Source organism: Rhinolophus sinicus, chromosome 15 (assembly GCF_057876585.1).
Source record: "Rhinolophus sinicus isolate RSI-liver-muscle chromosome 15, RSI-T2T, whole genome shotgun sequence".
In the NCBI taxonomy this organism is placed as follows: Eukaryota; Metazoa; Chordata; class Mammalia; order Chiroptera; family Rhinolophidae; genus Rhinolophus; species Rhinolophus sinicus.
Window position 1 is genome coordinate 133,892,641 of NC_142515.1, and position 19,139 is coordinate 133,911,779.

The 19,139-nt window shown below is 49.2% G+C and overlaps 1 protein-coding gene across 33 annotated transcripts in view; it reads left to right on the top strand.

Annotated features, from left to right (window-relative positions):
- Nucleotides 1-19,139, top strand: part of ANK2 (ankyrin 2) — a 359,674-nt gene that overhangs the window by 321,074 nt on the left and 19,461 nt on the right. For 30 of the 33 annotated variants that reach the window (XM_074338595.2, XM_088792646.1, XM_074338609.2 and 27 more), the window contains 7 exons: nucleotides 39-135; nucleotides 2,630-2,858; nucleotides 3,591-3,716; nucleotides 5,935-6,057; nucleotides 8,087-8,119; nucleotides 9,891-9,912; nucleotides 12,580-18,531. In XM_074338595.2, the coding sequence (XP_074194696.2) occupies nucleotides 39-135; nucleotides 2,630-2,858; nucleotides 3,591-3,716; nucleotides 5,935-6,057; nucleotides 8,087-8,119; nucleotides 9,891-9,912; nucleotides 12,580-18,531 (6,582 nt within the window). The remainder of the gene's footprint in view (nucleotides 1-38; nucleotides 136-2,629; nucleotides 2,859-3,590; nucleotides 3,717-5,934; nucleotides 6,058-8,086; nucleotides 8,120-9,890; nucleotides 9,913-12,579; nucleotides 18,532-19,139) is intronic. The other 3 variants (XM_074338586.2, XM_074338605.2, XM_088792645.1) reach the window with 1 other exon arrangement.

Consider the following 19,139-nt stretch of genomic DNA (forward strand, 5'->3'; position numbering starts at 1 on the left):
CTGCTGCCCAGTTTTTTCCAACAATCCTGTTATTTCAGGTGGAACCACTCCTGCCCAGTGGGAAGATATTACCGGGACTACACCATTAACATTTGTCAACGAATGTGTTTCCTTCACAACCAATGTGTCTGCCAGGTACGTCACATAGCAGAGAAAAGCCCACTGTGACATTGCCTGTCCCCTCCCGCGACTGTGACATTGCCTGTCCCCTCCCCCCCACCCACTGTGACATTGCCTGTCCCCCCACCCACTGTGACATTTCCTGTCCCCTCCCCCCACTGTGACATTGCCTGTACCCTCCCCCCACCCACTGTGATATTGCCTGTCCCCTCCCCCCTCCATCCCGCACTCCCCCATCCCACCTGTGTCTTTTGTTTGTTTTGCTCCTTACAGTCTTTAAAAGTGAACTTTTTTGGTTTGGTTTTAAATACGGTCTGGTCTGCATTTACGCTGTTTTAAACTACACCTACCGGCAAATGTAACTGATGGTACAGTAACCAAGTCCAGCCAAGCAGATCAAAACCTAAGGAAAGGAAGTGACTGCAGGACACTGACTCTGGTTTCAGCAGCCACTGCCACTTTGTCCAGTCCCAGTAGTTGTAGGAACAATGAATTTCCTGCCGCCAACAAGGTAGCCTCCATTACTTTATCAACAGGATAACAAAATTCCAGAGCCCATGTGGTTTGCATCAGTGGTTAGAGGTTTCAGTGATGTACATGTCCTGACACTGACTTACTGCCCTTTACGTGTCACACGTTTAACGCACCAGGGCTGTCCAGTGTTATTTCATATGCGCACACTAATTCAACTTGTTATGACTCAGTAATGTATTAATAATGGGTTGCTAGGCACTTTCCCAGTCGTTTAATTTTATTACAACAACTTTGTGACTTAATAAGGCAGGAGGAATCACGTCCATTTCACAGATGGCAGAATGGAAGCTGAAAGTGGTTGAAGCTTAGATTCCTGATTGGGGGTGGGGAGAGAGGAGATGGAAAGGCAGAGACGGTTCCGTAAGAGGCCGGCACAGCGTTGGTAGCTGGTGTGGTGCACACACTGGTTGGCCAGCCAGCAGCAGCGTGTGTGGCAGCCTGCCCTGTCCTTACTCATCTTCGCTCTGATGCAAGGAAATGACAAGTGCAGAGTGAGAGTGTCCCCAGAGGTGCTGAGCAGGTTCAGGAGGTGTGTACACCGTGGGGAAGAGAGACAAAACACAGATGCAGAGCTGGGACGCGGCCGGGGGCTGAGAGAGCACGGTGACCTGTGGTCTGTGAGTCGGTGTTGGCTGACGGCACTGTCACGGGGGCTGGGAGGACACAGGAAGTCAGGACTTGCTTTGTTTCTGACCTCGTAATTGAACTCCGGGCAACTGGAGAAGCAGTGAACAAGACACAGTGGAGTCAGAATGAGGAGGACGGTAATATTGAGTGACTCCCAAGAGCCAGGAACTATGGACCCTTGAAGGCGTTATGCTAATGAAATAGCCAGACATGAAGGGCAGATCCTGCCCGATTGCACTGATGTGAGGTGCTGGGAACAGGCACAGACACAGAGAGGCTGGGGGAGGGGAACCGGAAGTTGTTGGTCTAATGGGCCCAGTGCGTCTGTGTGGGATGACGAAAAGGCTCTGGAAATGCGTAGCGATGGTGGCTGCACAGTACAGCTGCTTAATGCCCGTGAATTGTACACTTTAAAATGGTTAAAAGGGTAAATTTTATGTTACATACATTTTACCAAAAGCCGAGAGAGAGAGTGAGAGAGCAGGAACTTGAAGAAAAGAGGCTAAGAGGGCAGGAACTCTCCAGAATGAAAGATTACGGGAGCTGCGTCCAGGAAGGAGAGTAACAATGGGCAGAGAAAGGTTTCAGCGCACGCGGGTGTGGAGTGAACCTTGGCAAGTGTAGAAATAGCCAATGGAGACAATGTCCACCTGGGGTCCTTGACTCTCTTGGTGGTGTCAGCCTTCCTGGGGCTGAGTGCAGGGGCGTCGCGAGTGTTGTAAGGTTTAGTGAACGTCACTCCAGTGGATGAAACGATGCCGGGAAGAAGTTGCCAAGCGATGCACAGACTTAGTGAGGCCACAAATCAGAAAGTAGGCACAACGCCAGGAATGTCTTCGAGGACTTCTATTCAGCAGCATTTACAAAGTCGGGAGCAAAATGGTTGTTGGACGGATCCAGCCTTAGGGACTGGAGCGTTTTTGGAGAAGAACGAGGAGACGAGAAAAAGCTGGGTAGGTTTCATTGGAAAGAGCTCAGGAAATGAAAGGAGGACTAGGAGGGGCCTGAGGGGAGCAGGGCTGCACGTGGTGGGGTCCTTGTCACAGTGTCCGGTACGCCGCTTGTGCCACTGGAAGACGCAGGACGCGGAGGTACTCGGCAGGTTCCAGGGAGCAAAGCTGCAGACACAGGGTGGACTTGCTGACCTTCCCGCCTGCCCCTCATCCCTCCTCCCTGCCACCCACCACCTACCTCCTCTCCTGGCCTCTCTGCCTCCCCTTTTTCTCATTGTCTCCCTGTCTCATCCGTTCTTTTCACAAGAAGCACTAAATGCCTACTTTGAAGGAACTGGTTTTGTCTCGCCCGGTGTACTTGGGATTTCAGAGAACCGGCCTTCTTTCATGCATAGGTTCTGGCTGATAGATTGCAGACAAATCCAGGAATCTGTGACCTTTGCATCCCAAGTATATAGAGAGATTATCTGCGTACCATATATGGCCAAATTCGTCGTGTTTGCCAAGTCGCATGACCCCATTGAAGCCAGGTTGCGATGCTTCTGCATGACGGACGACAAAGTGGACAAGACGCTGGAACAACAAGAAAACTTTGCCGAGGTGGCCAGAAGCCGGGATGTGGAGGTATGTGGTCACAGGACAATGGATGGCGACACGTGTACACCTTTATCAAAAGAATGTATTTAAATCGTACTTAGTAAGCAGAGCCATAACTAAAGACGACCAGGCCATGTAGTGATCAGGTAGAAGGTGATGGGTCAACGTCAGTCGTCTTGGACCCGTCCTGTAGGGCTGTTCTCAGGTGAAGGGCAGAAAGTTTGTCTTGGAGAAAATGATGGTTTATGATAAAGTACGTATGTGCCTGTAACAGTTCTGGTGTCTTATCTTTCCTTGTTGTTCTTAGTCATTTTTCGTAGGAAAGAAAACAGTCATATCCTTTTTGTAAATGTAAAACTGCAATGCCGGGCTTCTCTACATTACTTTTTCTTATTTCAGAGTTTTTCATCCGTGCGGGCCTCTGGATACTGCAGTCGAGGACCCTCACTCATTGTGACAGCAAAAGTTACCCGATCAGAAATTTAAATTTAGGATTTAAAGATACATTGGTTTTGGTGGGTAGCCTGAAGTGGTGTCAGAAATGAGGGCAGCAGCATTAAATGCCACCATGCATTCAAAGGTTCCCATGACGTAAGAAGAGGGGCGCTGGGACATGCTTTGTCACAGACAAGACAAAATGTCAGCGAATTAGAGATTATTGTGTGTCAATTTTAATGTTCCAAGGGGTGCCACCACTTCTTTATGTCAATAAGTAATAATTACAGCTATTATATTTGTATTTTTCTGTGTTTTCACCAGGTGTTAGAAGGAAAACCCATCTATGTTGATTGTTTCGGCAATCTGGTGCCATTAACCAAGAGCGGCCAGCATCATATATTCAGTTTTTTTGCCTTCAAAGAAAACAGACTTCCTCTCTTTGTCAAGGTAATATCTACGTGGAATTTGGTCATGCATTTTATTCAAAATCAAGTGAGAGTCTGACGTCAAAATCAGAACGTCAAAATGAAGTGAGAGTCTGACGTTCTTTAGTAGGAGAGAGTGTTTGCACTTCAGTCATTCAAGTCATTTTTTAAACCACATCTATAAAATTATAAAGTCCTAGAAAACCAACCATTTTTATTTTAAGAGATTGTCCCAGACAGAGCTGTAGCCTGGATATACGTTCATACATTCACTCAGCAAACTTCTGTGGAGACACTACGAGGCCTGGGTTTGTTGTGTGTTCAGGAACTTGGATCCACGTCAGGAGACGGCAGTGACATATGCAGGTTTCATTCTGGATTCCAGTCCTAAGAAGGGACCAAGATGTCAGAATGAGAGATTTGTGAAATAAAAGGAAGGAATAAGTCTGTTCTGCTCCATTTCTCCAGCCACTTGTTTTTTCCCTGTTTCTCACAACGTATTTCACGAATCTGGAAGTCGTCCCAGGGCCCAGTCCTCACGGAACAGGAGCTGGCCTGTCAGCCGTTTCCTAGTCCTGCTTTTCACGACCGGTTCCCAAATAGACCATCATCAGTGACTCCTCATTCTCTTAATCCCATGCATGTGTCTGGAAACCTCTTCTCGTTGCTTTAGGTCTGGGTTTTCCAAGACCTCTCCTGGTCGATTGTTTTGCCTTAAAGATCGGTTCTTCCAGAGCGCAGTGAGCAGTAACCACCAACAGGCGATGGATCTGTTTAACACAAGCAGCTGTGTAACTGGGCTGCTATCTGATACCTTGATGTGCAAAAGTCATTCTGCAAACAACCCAACACAAAAGGACTTCAACAGATTTTTCTCCAGCGAGGTATACAAGTGCCAATATGGACATAGAAAGACGCTCAACAGCTTTGGGAAATTCAGATTGAAACCACAGTGAGGTACCACTTCCTCCCATTAGGTTGGCTGTCCTCAAAAAGACGAAAAACAGACACTAATCAGTGTGGTGAGGATGTGGAGAAATCGGAGCCCTGGTGCTTGGCTGGTGGGATGTGAGTGGTGCAGCACCGAGGGCAACCGTATGCTGAGTCCTCAGAAGTCAGAGACTCAGCACAGGACCCAGCAGGCACACCTCTCAATTGACACCCCACAGAATTCGAAGCAGGGACACAAATAGTTACTTTCACACCCATGTTCATAAAAGCATTCTTCACCAAAAGCTGGAACATCCACTGACAGATGAATGGATAAAGAAAACGTGGTCCATACATGCAGTGACATTACTCGGCCTGCAGAGGAAGGAGATTCTGACACGCCCCATCACGGATGGACCTCGAGGCTGTTGTGCTGAGAGAAATAGGCCAATCACAGGAGGATAGATGCCGTGTGACTCTGTGTGAGGCACTGGAGGAGGCAGGCGTAAAGCCAGAAGGTGGAATCCAGGTCACGAGGGGCTGGAGGAGAGGAAGGACTGGGGTTACTGGGCAGTGGGCAGTTTCTGTCTGGGATGATGGAGGATTCTGTGAATGTGCTAAGGCCACTGATGTGTCACTTAAGAATGGGGAAGTGTGACAATGGAAATGGTACACTTTGTTATGTATATTTCACCACAGTTTTTTTAAAGCTGAATGATTTTTTTTAAAAGTCATTTTAAATGCTCATAGGAAAAGGAAAAAGAAGCAGCCAGAGAATCTTTACTTAGCATTCTGAAATGAATTTTATTTTCCCCCAATTCTTTTGAGTGTCATTTACTAGGTGTGATCAAAACGTATGGAGAATGTTTAAATAAAAAAATTTGTTACAGTAGAAGGCACCTTGCCATTAATCCTCCTCAAAACACTCCCCCTCGCTTTGAACACACTTATCCCATCGTTCCTGCCACTTTCTGAAGCAGTTCTGGACGTCCTCTTTCGTGAGTGTCTTTAGTTGCACTGTCATGGCTGCCTCAATGTCCTGAATCAATTTGACTTTGGGGAAGAGTCAGGAGTCGCACGGAGCCAGATCCGGTGAATAAGGTGGATGAGGACACACGGTAATGTTTTTATTTGACAGAAATTGCCATATACCAGAAGTGATGTGTGACACGGAGCATTGTCACGATGGAGGATGTGTCTTTTACTGGAGTAATTACTTTTATTTAAACATTCACTGTATTGTTTGATCACACCTTGTACTTAGAAGAAATAGTGGCCTCATGAGTGAAGCACGGATAACTTTTTTCAAGGTCCGGGACACGACCCAGGAGCCATGCGGACGCCTGTCGTTTATGAAAGAGCCCAAATCCACAAGAGGCCTGGTGCATCAAGCGATTTGCAACTTAAACATCACCCTGCCCATTTACATAAAGGTACCGTGAGGTCTGCCACGCTGCGCTTCTGGCAGGGGGGCATTTCATCTTCAGGTCATTTAAATACAAGAGCAGAGACACTGAATGCAGGCACATGTGCCAGTCATTTCTGGTTCCCTGTCAAATGTGTGGTTTTCCACCGAAGTGAGGAATATAGCAGCACTATATTATGTATATAATATATACATATTATATATATATATATATATATATATATATATATATATATATGGAATATACCTTATTTTGCCTTAAATTCACTTTGATGGAAAAATTTCTATAAATGCATACTGGATATCGAAGAGAGAAAACTTGATTTTAAGATTTAACTTTTGGGACTAATTTTTAAAAATCAAATAACTGGCTTTGTCTTCATTATTGTCTTTATGTGTCCTTCTGGGACCATATGGTACTTTTGGTACCAAAATCCTGAGTTCATTAGCTTCTGGTTTTTACCAGCTCACAAGTGGGTTGTAATTGTTATGTTCAGAGCAACCTCATGATATTTTAAATTGTTGCAAAACAATTACCTGTTCATTGTATAACCTACAATATTTTTGGAGTATCAAATTAATTTTTCAACTATTTTAACATGATTTAGTATAAACTACTCCCAGGCTACAAGGAGCAGATTCAAAACATGGTTTACATGGAAAAATTACTTATTTCCTGTCCCAGAGCCTACGGCATTGCTTTCTGTGCAAACCGCTCCCCACTGCAGAGTACTCGGTGGGTCCTCCTGATTATACAGAAATACTCTTGGTTACTCTGATCAAATCAAAGAAGACAACAGAATGATTAAATGTTGGGGATAACTTTTTTTATTTAAAAAAATTGTGACCAGTGTCCCTTTCTGATGGGAGCTTTCACCCCGAAGGTTACGGCCTCTTCTCCGTGTGTGCTGGGGGTTGGGGAGGGGCTGAGTGGTGAGTGGCAGGAGGACTGAAATATACTCAAAATCCTCGATCCAGCGTCCACACAGCAAAACACTTCCTATACCTCTTTTTACCCACCAGTCTGTTTTTATTAATGTGCTACTCTTGTTCATAGAGATCAAGCAGAGAGAAAAACTCAGAGCATCTTTTTAACACCGTAAATTTCTTACTGAATGATAAAAATAAAATGAAACAGTATCTGTGTAGGAAGCTGAATGGGCTCGGTCTTATTTCAGAGAGCCTTCAGAGCGCTGTAAAGAAAGCATTCACTTTCTTTTTACGTTGTATTTCTAAGTCAGGAACGGCCAGAGAGTTATTAATGCTGTGATGGCTCCGGACAACTTGGCATCTGGTAACTCAAAGCAAAAAGAAAAAGATGCCAAACATTGCACACTTCAGATACACTCTAGAATTTAACGTCTCTTTGTGATAATACAACTCCTAAATGTTGCTTGTGTGTTGAGACTATTCACCGTATTTATTTGTGGCTTCTACTGTGTTTCCCTGAAAATAAAACCAGGTCTTATACCATATTGCCCGAAAATAAGACTGGGTCTTATATTAATTTTTGCTCCAAAAGACGCATCAGGGCATATTTTCAGGGGATGTCTTATTTTTTCATGTGCAACAGTCTACATTTATTCAAATACAGTCATGTAATCTTCTTCTGGAATATCGTCATAACATACTAAATGCATCCATCTGGCTGGCGATCTTAACTGGGGCTTATTTTCGAGGCAGGTCTTATTTTTGGGGAAATACGGTAGCATTTTCAGCCAAATGCAATGGCTGGGATCTTGTCATCACCGTTTCTGCAGGCATGTGCCATCCAATCCATCAGGCTGCTGGTGACTGAGCATCTGAAATTAGTATATTTATAATCGGGGTTCTTTTGTCTCCTGAGTCGATGGCTTTTGCATCTAAACCAGTCCTCTTTAATGTCTGTACTGTGTCCTGGGAACTGTTAGTGAGAAACGCGAGCGCACCTGACTGCGCTTCCTTTGATGTGTGTGGGCAGGGTGTTTAATCTCGTCTCCTAAACACTGTCTGCTCTTCCCGCTCTTTCCCATCCCGCATGGCACTTGGGCGGCCAGGAGTCAGAGTCAGATCAAGAACAGGAGGAAGAGGTAATTGTGTGGCCTTGTCGCTTGTTCGTGCTGTGTCACAGGTGGCCCTGTGTTCTTAGAAGGCTTGTTCTTGTGACTAACCTCTCTGAGCCTCATTTTCCCATCTTGTGGACTGACTGCAGAGAACAGTGCAGTTTCGCTCTAAATTGTAATCCGGACTCTGCAATAGTAGGTATTTCTCTACCAAATATTGTAGACCCGGCCATTCCCTCCGTGGGTCTCAAAGGCTGGTCTGGAGATGCCAGGAGGTCAGCACTCTTCCCTTCACAGAGCTGAGATAGTATTCACCTTCTAACTCGCACATCCTCACGAGCCACAGAGGCATTTTGGCCAACGGCATCGTCACTTCGATGATCCGGAATGTGTGTGTGTATACTTGGCCTCCAGCATTGCCTGCGCTTTCATTTGTAATACAGATATTTATTGATATATGTCAGTTGTAAAAGTTCTCCAGGCTCCTCAGTAATTTTAGGAGTTTAAAGGGGCCTTATGACCAGAAACTTCAAGAACCACTGAGACCCAGAACTGGAAGGGCACACAGTTCATGCAGGGACGATATCAGCCTTGCAGCGCAGTGCCTGCGGATGTGAGCGTGTCTCTGGGCGGCTCACATGCCTTGTCTCTGATGTTTCATCACCCTGCAATGCTGCCTTCTCCACAGATGAAGGAAGCGAGTCTTAGAGAGGTTACTGTGACCTCGTAGCTGTGAATTACACCTGCTTCTGTAGTTCAAGCCAGTGTGTGTGTGTTGTCCTTGTGAAGATCTGAAAACACCCAGACATTATCAGAGAAATGAGAGAAATCATTGGGAAGTCGTTGCACTTACTGATTAACATACTGGTCCCTAGTTCTAAGATAGACAAGCGCAGTTGTTACTAGTTGCACGTAAATGATTTCAGATCTACTAGTTTTACTTTTTAATGTTATTCTGATGGATTTGAAATGCAAAAATATAAAGAAAAATGGTAATGCCCTTGAATCTGGCAGCTTAAAACATAAGGCCTGATCAGTTCAGAGAATGCCCTGGATTTCCCTTCTCACTGCTCCCTGGCTGTGGGGCGGGATGGGGGTGACTGCGGACTCGCTGTCCTGCCGCATGTCACCGTACACACAAGGAGCACGTGACAAAACTGAAGTCACTCGCCCCTCAACTGTCCGTCACTCTGTCTCTCACACTCAGAGTCCATGCTCTGCTGGTGACTCGCTCCCCACAGCAGTTGAAAGTGACGCCTACACACCTTGGCAGAGCAGTCCAGCTGTGAAGCCGACTTGACTGCGGCCACGGGAGCTCTGTCTAGCAGGCTTACGATTTTTCTGTTGAATATTTTCGGGAGCTATTTCGAGCCACAGATGCACTCTGAACTCCTTCCAGGGTCTGTGCTCCTGGCCTATAATTCATGACACTACATCGTAGAACACATCACCATGCTTCTTTTTCTCAGCTGAGTAGACACTTACTCAGCCTCCTCCACTCTCTTCCTGCCTCTTCCCTACTAAATATGTATTCTAACATCAAACACACCCTGGAGCATATCTTCCCAGGAATAACGTTAGAAAGGACTTTCCAGCCAGAGTCCAGCCGTAGAAAGGAGATTTCTGTTTTGAAAGTTAGGTTAAGAAGCCAGGCAGGAGATGCTCAGGAAGAACTTCCAGGCACTCTGGGCTCCCTCCAGCGTGCGCTGTGCCCCGTGTGTGTGAGTTCACTGTGCACGTTGGGCTGGGGGACAAGACACTATTTGTAACTGTGCAATTTATGTATGTTTTCTTTCAGATCGATATGACATCAGAAAAAAGTAAGATTTTTAAACAAATTAAGTTTGTGTGAAAGCTGGCTACAACAAAGAGAAGCATGAATTAAGATGCAAGCTAGATGCCTTTACTAACTGCTATGAAAACTATACTTTTATATTCTCATTAATCACTAATATGTGTTTAGAAAAGCAGCTTGGCCAGTTATTAATAAGTTACAAGCGTCTACCGGGTGATCTAATTAGCAGTAAAATGTAGTGACTGTTCATACAGCATTTACTTTCTTGTGACATCTGGGTAGCCTGCTGCTGTCCTGCTTGTTTACAAACCCGCCCACCGTTTTTGTCCATCTGTTAGCCTATGACATTGCCATCTCACTTTTTAAAAAACCCTGACCTGACAGTATCGCTTTTTAGATCAACCAGCATTGCCTTGGGGGGCGAGCTTGTTGTTTTCATAGCCGCACCTACAAAAGGGATACTGTGTTAGTGGTCATCATCCCGCTGACCCCCCACCCCCACCCCCGGCCCTGCACCCCTTACTGTGGCGAAGTGTGACCGACTCCCTCAGGGCCCAGCTGTCACAGACTTTATGAAAACTTCCTGGAAAAATAAAGAGCTGTGAATTCAAAACTGAAAACCGGTGGGATTACTGATCACAACAGTATTTTATTATAGAGCTAATTTTAAATTTAATGCAAATCCCAAATATAATTTAGTACAGAGAGAACCTGTTTTCACAGACCTCAAGAGACCTGAGAGCCCATTGGAGGTGTGTCCCAGTCAATTAACATTTTGGTTTGTGGGCCTGTTTCTGGTGATTCTGGCTTCCTCTGTGGAAGAACTTGAATTTTTCAGGTTTTTATTTTTTTGTGTTTTGTTTTATGCCCCAAATAATTTAGAAAAAAAATTCTACTTTTCATTGTTTATTCATTTTAGGATTTATTTTGATTCACTGTGTTTTGAGGTGGTGCTCCCAAGAGAAGAAAACGTGACCCATGTTAATGTGGTCGCCCGGCCTGTGCAGGGATCTGAGGGCGTTTCCCAAAGTCCTGGCTCAGTGTAATTCACTTCTAAGTTACTGAGCGCTTCTAATTGAGTCTGTTACCCTCATGTTAAATTATTACTCAGAACTTGAATCTTTGAAATTCTGGATATTTTCATTGGTTTATATTTGAATAAGTCTGATAGAATTATTTTAATATATGTTTATATATGCATATTCACAGAGCATATCTCCACAACAAATACTGATTCTTTCAAGAGAAGGCACTTTTGTTTATTAAAAGCATATGTTGTTATTGCCTTCATTGATTTCCTATTTTTAAAGAGACTATTACTTTCCCATGTTCTTGTTTGGGACTGCGGAGTTTATTTAAATGGCCCCTTTCTTTGCTCCTTGGATACAAGCTCATAAGGATGAACAATTCATCCATCCGTCACCCAGTAGTTACAACATAGCTGCTGTGTTGCCCTCATGCTGTGGATGCTCCTGAATGAGGCCTAGGTGTTGTGAATGTTTTCAATTTTCAAATGTAGACTCAGGTTTGGTTTTCTTCTAGTTTAAAGACAGTCGTTATGTGGTACCCGTCTAGGTATAGAAAGTCGTCCAGAGGGGCCGCTGTTGGAGGGCCTGTTTCCCACGGTCTTTTCCAGAGTCTGTGAGTCTGAGTTCGCTCTTGGCCTTGGGTCGGGCGCCCGCTGACGCCGCCCTGACTCGTGTGCGCGGACTTGCAGGGACAAAAACGCTTCACCACAGTAACGTTTCGCTTCCACGCCGGTCTGTTCCCCCTCCTGCCCAAGCGTTTCGGCAAGCCCGTCTCCTCCTTTCACTCCCCCCTTTGCTTTGCATGGAAATAACTTGGCTTACGGAACCGTGCGTGTGTCCGTGTGACTGTCTCTGACTTGGGTTGCCACGCATCACATTTTCACTTTGGATTCACACATACGTTTCATCACTATGGTTTTTGTTTTTCTTTCCTTTATTTCCCTGCTTGGTCTGTCCACTATGTGTCCACACAAGGAGGTCGCTCCAGGGAGTGGACCGCGCCTCTTAGCGCCTCTTACGTAGCACGAGACCGTTTGTTTCATTGTGAGGTGTCCGTTTCCCTTAGAGGAAATGCCGGTTTGCAGCCGAGGCAGACAGATGGCCCACACTCGTACACTGGCAGAAGTAAATGTACTGACATCCAGATTTTTATATGATTAAAAATGCATAGCATCATGAGAAGTTATTCTGAGTTTGCTACTTACTGGCTTTCTCCTGGAGGAAATGAACTTTCTGCAATTTCTAATGCTTTTTCCTTTTTTTCCATGTTTATTTTTCTTTCAACATTGATCTGTAACATCTGAACAATCTTGAGATACCTCTGTGTAATTCCACTGTCTGATCTGTGTTTTGCTTTGTGATGTGTGTGTGTGTACGTGTGTGTGTCCTGACTATTCGTTAGAGCTTTGTTGTATGTGTGGATGTGCTACAAGTGAGAAAATTAAGCAAGTTATTTCCTGCTCATTTTTCCTTTTCAGTTTTTTTTCCGTTAGCCTTGCTTTGCTTTTGTATCCTGAGACCCTATGGATCCGCCATCCCAGCCCATTTTGTTGTCCCTTCCACCACGACAGGAAAAGACACTGTATCGTTTGGGTCCTGATTACATTTGCCAATATCTTTTTTGATTTCCATTTTACTTTCAATGTTTCTCATTCACGTCAAAGATGATGAGACAGAATCTACAGAAACGTCTGTCCTGAAAAGTCACCTGGCTGATGACGCCCCTGTCCTGGCGAGCCCGGACTTGCTCTCGGATGTTTCCGAGATGAAGCAGGATCTGATCAAGATGACCGCCCTCTTGACCACAGACGCATCTGACCGGGCAGGACCCCTCACGGCCAAGGGGCTGGCCAGGGCCGGCGAGGATGAGCCCGGCGAGCCCTTCGAGATCGTTGAGAGCGTCAAAGAGGACCTGGAGCGAGTGAACGAAATCCTGAGGGGTGGGCCTGGGTCCCCGCCAGACAGGGAGCTGGAGGAGGAGGATTGGGTGATGGTCAGCGCCGAGGACGTGCGGCAGGCCCAGCAGAGCGCCCCTGCGGAGGGCCCCGGGTCGCCCCGCGCCACAGGTACTGCGCACGGACAGGTGCGTGCAGAGGACGAGCCACCCGCCGCGGCCGGGGACGAACACCGGGCCCTGGCTGTGGGCGGGAGCCTGGAAAGCGAGTGCAAGGACGGCCCCGCAGACGACACGCCGACAACGCAGAAACAGCAGAAATCAGGCCTGGGAGTGAAGAAGCCAGTGAGGAGGAAACTAAAAGAAAAGCTGAGACAGAACGAGCCAAGTCTCCAAGCTAGCACAGGAAAAACTGAACTGAAAAAATGCAGTTCCGAGGAGTCCTTGGAAGATGACCCGGGGTTAGGCCCCGAGCCTCTCCCCACCGGAAAGGCCACGTCGCCGTTGATAGAAGAAACCCCCATTGGTTCTATTAAGGACAAAGTGAAGGCCCTCCAGAAACAAGTGGAGGAGGAGCAGAAAGGTCGCAGCAAGCTGCCTGTCAGGGTCAAAGGCAAAGAGGAAACGCCCAGGAGGACAAGCCACAGGCCACGCCCCGCAGTGTCCCCCCCTGTGAAGTCAGAGAGGCAGGTGCTGGCATCCCCCTCCCCCAAAGCAGAAAGGCACTCTCCTCTTTCCTCCTCTGCAAAATCTGAAAGGCACCCTCCAGCGACTCCACCAGGTAAAACTGAGAGACACTCCCCTGTGTCACCCTCAGGCAAAACAGACAAACGCCCACCTGTGTCACCCTCAGCAAAAACTGAGAGATACTCCCCTGCATCCTCGTCAAGTAAAACTGAGAAACAGTCCCCCGTGTCACCCTCAGGTAAAACAGACAAACGGCCACCGGTGTCACCCTGGGGAAGGACTGAGAAACCCCCACCTGTACCCCCTGGGAGAACAGAAAAACGCCTGCCTGTATCACCTGCTGGGAGAATGGAAAAACACCCACCTGTGTCAACCTCTGGGAAAACCGAGAAGCGCCTTTTGGTGTCGCCTTCTGGAAAAACAGAAAAGCACCCACCTGTATCCCCCACCTCAAAAACAGAAAGAATCGAGGAGACAATGTCTGTTCGGGAGTTGATGAAGGCTTTCCAGTCAGGCCAGGACCCATCTAAACACAAGACTGGCCTCTTCGAGCACAAATCAGCAAAACCAAAGCAGCCACAAGCAAAGAGCCAAGTCCGGGCAGGGAGAGACAAGGGGCAGGTCCCAAGCCAGAAAGAAACACAGAAAGCGGACAGCCAGACAATCAGACGAGGCCAGGGATCCCTGGGGATAGGAGCCCGTGGTCCCTCAGGCAGGCGACAGAGTGGAGACACAGCTGGAGATGAGGAGGCAGCGCCCAGCCCTCAGACACCTGTCCCCGAGGGAGACGTGGGGCTGCAGATCAGCCCTGACAGAAGGGACTCTACCGACTTCTCTGAGGTCATCAAGCAGGAGCTGGAGGACAATGACAGATACCAGCAGTTCCGCCAGACTGAGGACACGGCAATGGTACAGCTGCTACTGGACCAGGTGCTCACCAGTCCCTGCACCACGGTGTTTCCCCTGGATGACACGGAGGAGGGCCGCCCAGCTCTGTCCTTGCACAGCGGGGCCCTGGCTGGCAGCTGTGAGAGCCTGAGGCACGAAGGGGTGGCAGGATCTCCATGTGGCAGCCTGATGGAAGGGACCCCTCAGATCAGTTCAGAAGAAAGCTACAAGCATGAGGGCCTGGCGGAGACCCCTGAGACAAGCCCAGAAAGCCTTTCTTTCTCACCAAAGAGAAACCAGGAACAAATTGAGGAAACAAAAGGTGCCACCATGTTAGAAACACCAGCGGAAATTCGTTCAGAAGGACACCCCTCAACCAAAGACATTCCTGGTGCTGCTGACGAGCCAGGTACGGCCACCACCAAGGGTGCAGAGACCCAGGCCATGTGTGATCCCAGGGAGGCCACCCCAGACCCTTCCAGAGACACAGACCCCAAACCAGAAGGTGATGGCCTCGGCAGTCGTGCTGTGTCCTCAGCCAAAGAATCACCCACAGGACTGACGGAGGTTGCGTCCTGTGACGGGAGTCCACCAGCTCGTGGTAGTTCCACCCACAAGACACAGACTGATTCTGAAGCCCAGGGACCCACTAGCTCCGAGCCCTCACCGCCCGAGGCTCCCAGGAAGACCAGCCCCGGAGCCGAGTCCCAGCCACAGGCAGCCCCCCGCAGCCCCCCGGGGCTCGAGCTCGCCCTCCGTCGCCCTGATGCTGAGGTCCTCAGCCCAGGCGCTGACGAGTCCCTGGCCGTGAGCCACAGAGACTCCCTGGAGGCCAGCCCGGTGCTAGAGGACAACTCGTCACACAAAACCCCGGACTCCCTGGAGCCCAGCCCTCTGAAAGAGTCCCCCTGCCGGGACTCTCTTGAAAGCAGCCCCGTGGAACCAAAGATGAAGGCTGGCATTGTCCCAGGTCCCTTTGCTCTTCCCGCAGCCGTTGCCAAAGTGGAACCCTTTACGGAGGTGGCCTCCATGCGGTCCCGGCTGCTCCGAGACCCAGACGGCAGCGCTGAGGATGACAGCCTTGAGCAGACGTCGCTCGTGGAGAGCTCGGGGAAGAGCCCCCTTTCTCCCGACACGCCCAGCTCTGAAGAAATTAGCTATGAGGTCACACCCAAAGCCTCTGATACGAGCACCCCCAAACCGCCTGTGATTCACGAATGTGCCGAGGACGATGACTCAGAAAATGGGGAGAGAAAGCGGTTCACACCTGAAGAGGAAATGTTTAAAATGGTAACCAAAATCAAAACATTTGATGAACTGGAACAAGAAGCAAAGCAGAAAAGGGACTACAGAAAAGAACCCAAGCAAGGAGAGTCTTCATCCTCTGACCCCGATGCGGAGTGTTCGGCAGACGTGCACGAGCCGGAAAGTATGGAGCGTGCTGAGGACGGCGGCAGTGGCCCCACGGCCAGCATGGCCGACAGCAGGAAGGCGTCTTCCTCCTCAGAGAGTGAGCCCGAGCTGACCCAGCTGAGCAGAGGTGCCGCCTCGGGCCTCCTCCCAGAGCCAGTCATCCGCGTGCAGCCTCCCTCCCCACTGCCATCAGGCAGGGACTCCAGTTCCAGTCCTGAAGAAGGACAATTCCAGCCGGTTGCATCCAAACACTACACTTTCAAGATGAAGGAGGACATTCAGGAGGGATCGGATAAATCGGAAGAAGGAAAAGATTGTGAATCTCCTTTACCTGAAGACAGTCCTGCCGTTCCCACCGGTGGCCCAGATGCGTCCTATGATGGCCGGAACACAGGTGCTGGTCAGCCAGACCTCTGTGACGGCCATGGTTGTGAGGCGGAGCATCCGAGCAGCTCAGCCATGCCCGTCTCTTCAGGGCTCCAGGGTTCCACGGCTGTTGCCATCACTAAGGAGCTAGTTACCCCCAGGGAGACGTTAGCTCTGCAAGATGCCCACGAGGGGGACACAAAAGGGGAAGAGCGTGGTGCTTCTGGAGTGCAGTCTACATACATCGATTGCCCCAGCAAAGGCTCCCCACCCTTGTCCTCTGTGCCTCGTCTGGCATCTGAAGGAAAAGAATTCGATGAAGACGTAATCTGCACGTCCTCTACGACAGCAGTGGAGGCCACACAACCTGAGCAGGCTCCCGAGAGCTTCCCGGAGGACTGTGCCACTCCAGACTCCTCAGTCAGTCCTCAGACCGATGGTGTGTCCATGGGCGTCCCACTGTCTGACCCAGCTGAGGCCGAAGACGTCTGTGACCCTCAGGTCATAAGCCCATATGAAAATGTTCCTTCCCAATCCTTTTTCTCTTGTGAAGAAAGCCAAACCCACACAGCTGCAAGACACGTGAGCTTTCACTCTTCCGAAGTGTGTCCCGGGACCATCGTGCTGTCTGTCAAGGACACAGTAGTGGCAAGGCCCTCCAGTGGAACTGTCTCAAGTCCAGAGCTTGTCTCCGAGGACCAGAGCATGGGACTGGAAGCTGGGCGAGAAAGTCTGTTGTGGGAAAGGCGGTCCGAGAGCAGCCCCTCATCCGGGGAGCCTGCTGTGCCAAGTGTGTTGGCAGTTGGTGAGCAAACCAGTAGCGTCATTGTCACAACGACCGAAGTGGACTGTGATCCCTGGAGCGAGATGCGTGAGGATGATGCCGCCTTTGCAGCTCGCGTGGGGCAGGAGGAGCAGAAAATCTTTGCTTTGATGGTCGACAGACAGTCCCAAGGCACCACCCCGGACACCACTCCTGCTCGAACCCCAACTGAGGAGGGGACCCCCACCAGTGAACAGAATCCGTTTCTCTTTCAGGAAGGAAAACTGTTTGAGATGACCCGCAGTGGTGCCATCGATATGACCAAAAGGTCCTACGCAGATGAAAGTTTTCACTTTTTCCAAATTGGGCAAGAATCTGGAGAAGAGACTGCCTCTGAGGACATGAAAGGAGGGGGTACCATCACTGAGCCCCCCCAGCTGGAGACATCAGCTGAGTCACTGGCACTTTCCGAATCAAAGGAAACAGTGGCTGATGAAGCTGACTTGCTCCCTGACGACCTGAGTGAGGAAGCAGAGGGAATGCCAGCCTCCGCTGACACAGCAGTGCCAGAAGCTACATCCCCGGGGACCGCGGACCTCCCCGCCATGCAGAGGGCGGACGCGCCTCCACTGCATGGAGAGAAGCATGCAGCTGGCCCCGGCTGCCATGTACCGGCCGGCCATGCTCCGTTAGACTTTTGCACCGTCACCAGGTCCGTATATTCAGTTCGGGATGATGAGTCTCCTGACTCTTCCCCAGAGGAACAGAAGTCAGTCATTGAAATCCCCACAGCACCCATGGACAGTGTGCCTTCTGCTGAAAGCAAGTCCAAGATCCCTGTAAGGCCCACACCCACTCTGACCCCAGCACCCCTAGATACGGGGGACAAGAGGTCCCTGCCTGAAGAGTTTCTACCCGGCCTGGATGAGGACAGTAAAGAGGAGGAAACAAAACCAAAGTCTAAGATCCCCGTGAAAGCACCTGTCCAAAGAGCCGAGCTGCAGCCCTGGCCTCTGGCCTCGCCTCTGCAGAAGACGGGGGCTCCCCAGGGGCAGGACACGCCGGGCAGAGTGGCTGACAGCAGAAGCAAATCTGAATCTGATGCCAGCCCCGGGGATTCGAAGGCCAAATGTCCACTGAAAACCAGAAGCTGTGCAGAGACAGAGGCCGAAGGCAGCGGTGGGACGGGACAGCTCGAGCCAGAGCCAGAAGGAGGCACCCCCAGACCAAAGCCCTTCCCCTCCCGGCTGCCAGTGAAGACCAGAAGCCCCCCGCCATCCTGCAGGGGCGCTGTGAGCCCCACAAAGGAACGGAAGGAGCATTTCTCTGACCTTTATAGGAGTTCCCTGGAGTTCTTCGAGGAGATTAGTGATGAGGCGTCCAAGTTAGTGGATAGGCTGACACAGGCAGAAAGGGGGCAGGAGTCAGTGTCAGATGACGAAAGTAGCAGTGCCCTGGAAGTTTCCGTAATTGAAAACCTGCCACCTCCGGAGGCCGAGCAGTCGGTCTCCGAGGACATCTTTGACACAAGGCCCATTTGGGACGAGTCCATTGAGACTCTGATTGAGCGCATCCCCGATGACAGTGGCCGTGACCCTGCTGAAGGTACTGCCACCACTGGGACTCCCCGGGCCTCGCATGTCACAACCTGATGCCGTATTCTCGTGTGTCTGCTTTCTGTGGTGGTTTGTGTCCATTTTCTGGAAGCTCCCTGTCGTGGCTACTGTGTTCGTGTAAGCCCTGTGTGTTGTGTCTTTCTCTGTGCTCCTGTCCATGAAAACGATCTCAAGACTGAGCAATGACCCTGCTGTGGAGACACGAACATCACAGGCACTGGCGACCTTGCCTCCGCCAGCCGCTGCACGGGAGGCCATGCCAGCTTTGGGTTTTGTTGTCCTGCAGTGCCAGGCTCACCCTCTAATCCAGCACTTGTGCTTTTGCACATGAATATATTGGGTTTTGTTTCACATTAGGAGGATTTGTTGCTTTTTCTTCTTTGTGTACCTGAAAATTAAATTTACGCTTAATTTTGTAATCATTAGGAAGCCACTTACTCCAGAAGATTTCACATATTGTGAAATTCCAATTCTGTGGATCTGTTTCTGATTCCGAAAGGCTGGGCTTCAGATACTGTTGGTAAACCCTTTAAGCGAGCAAGCACAGGTCAGATGTGCTTTTCGCTGATGTGGGTGATGAAGGGGGAAGGCACTCGG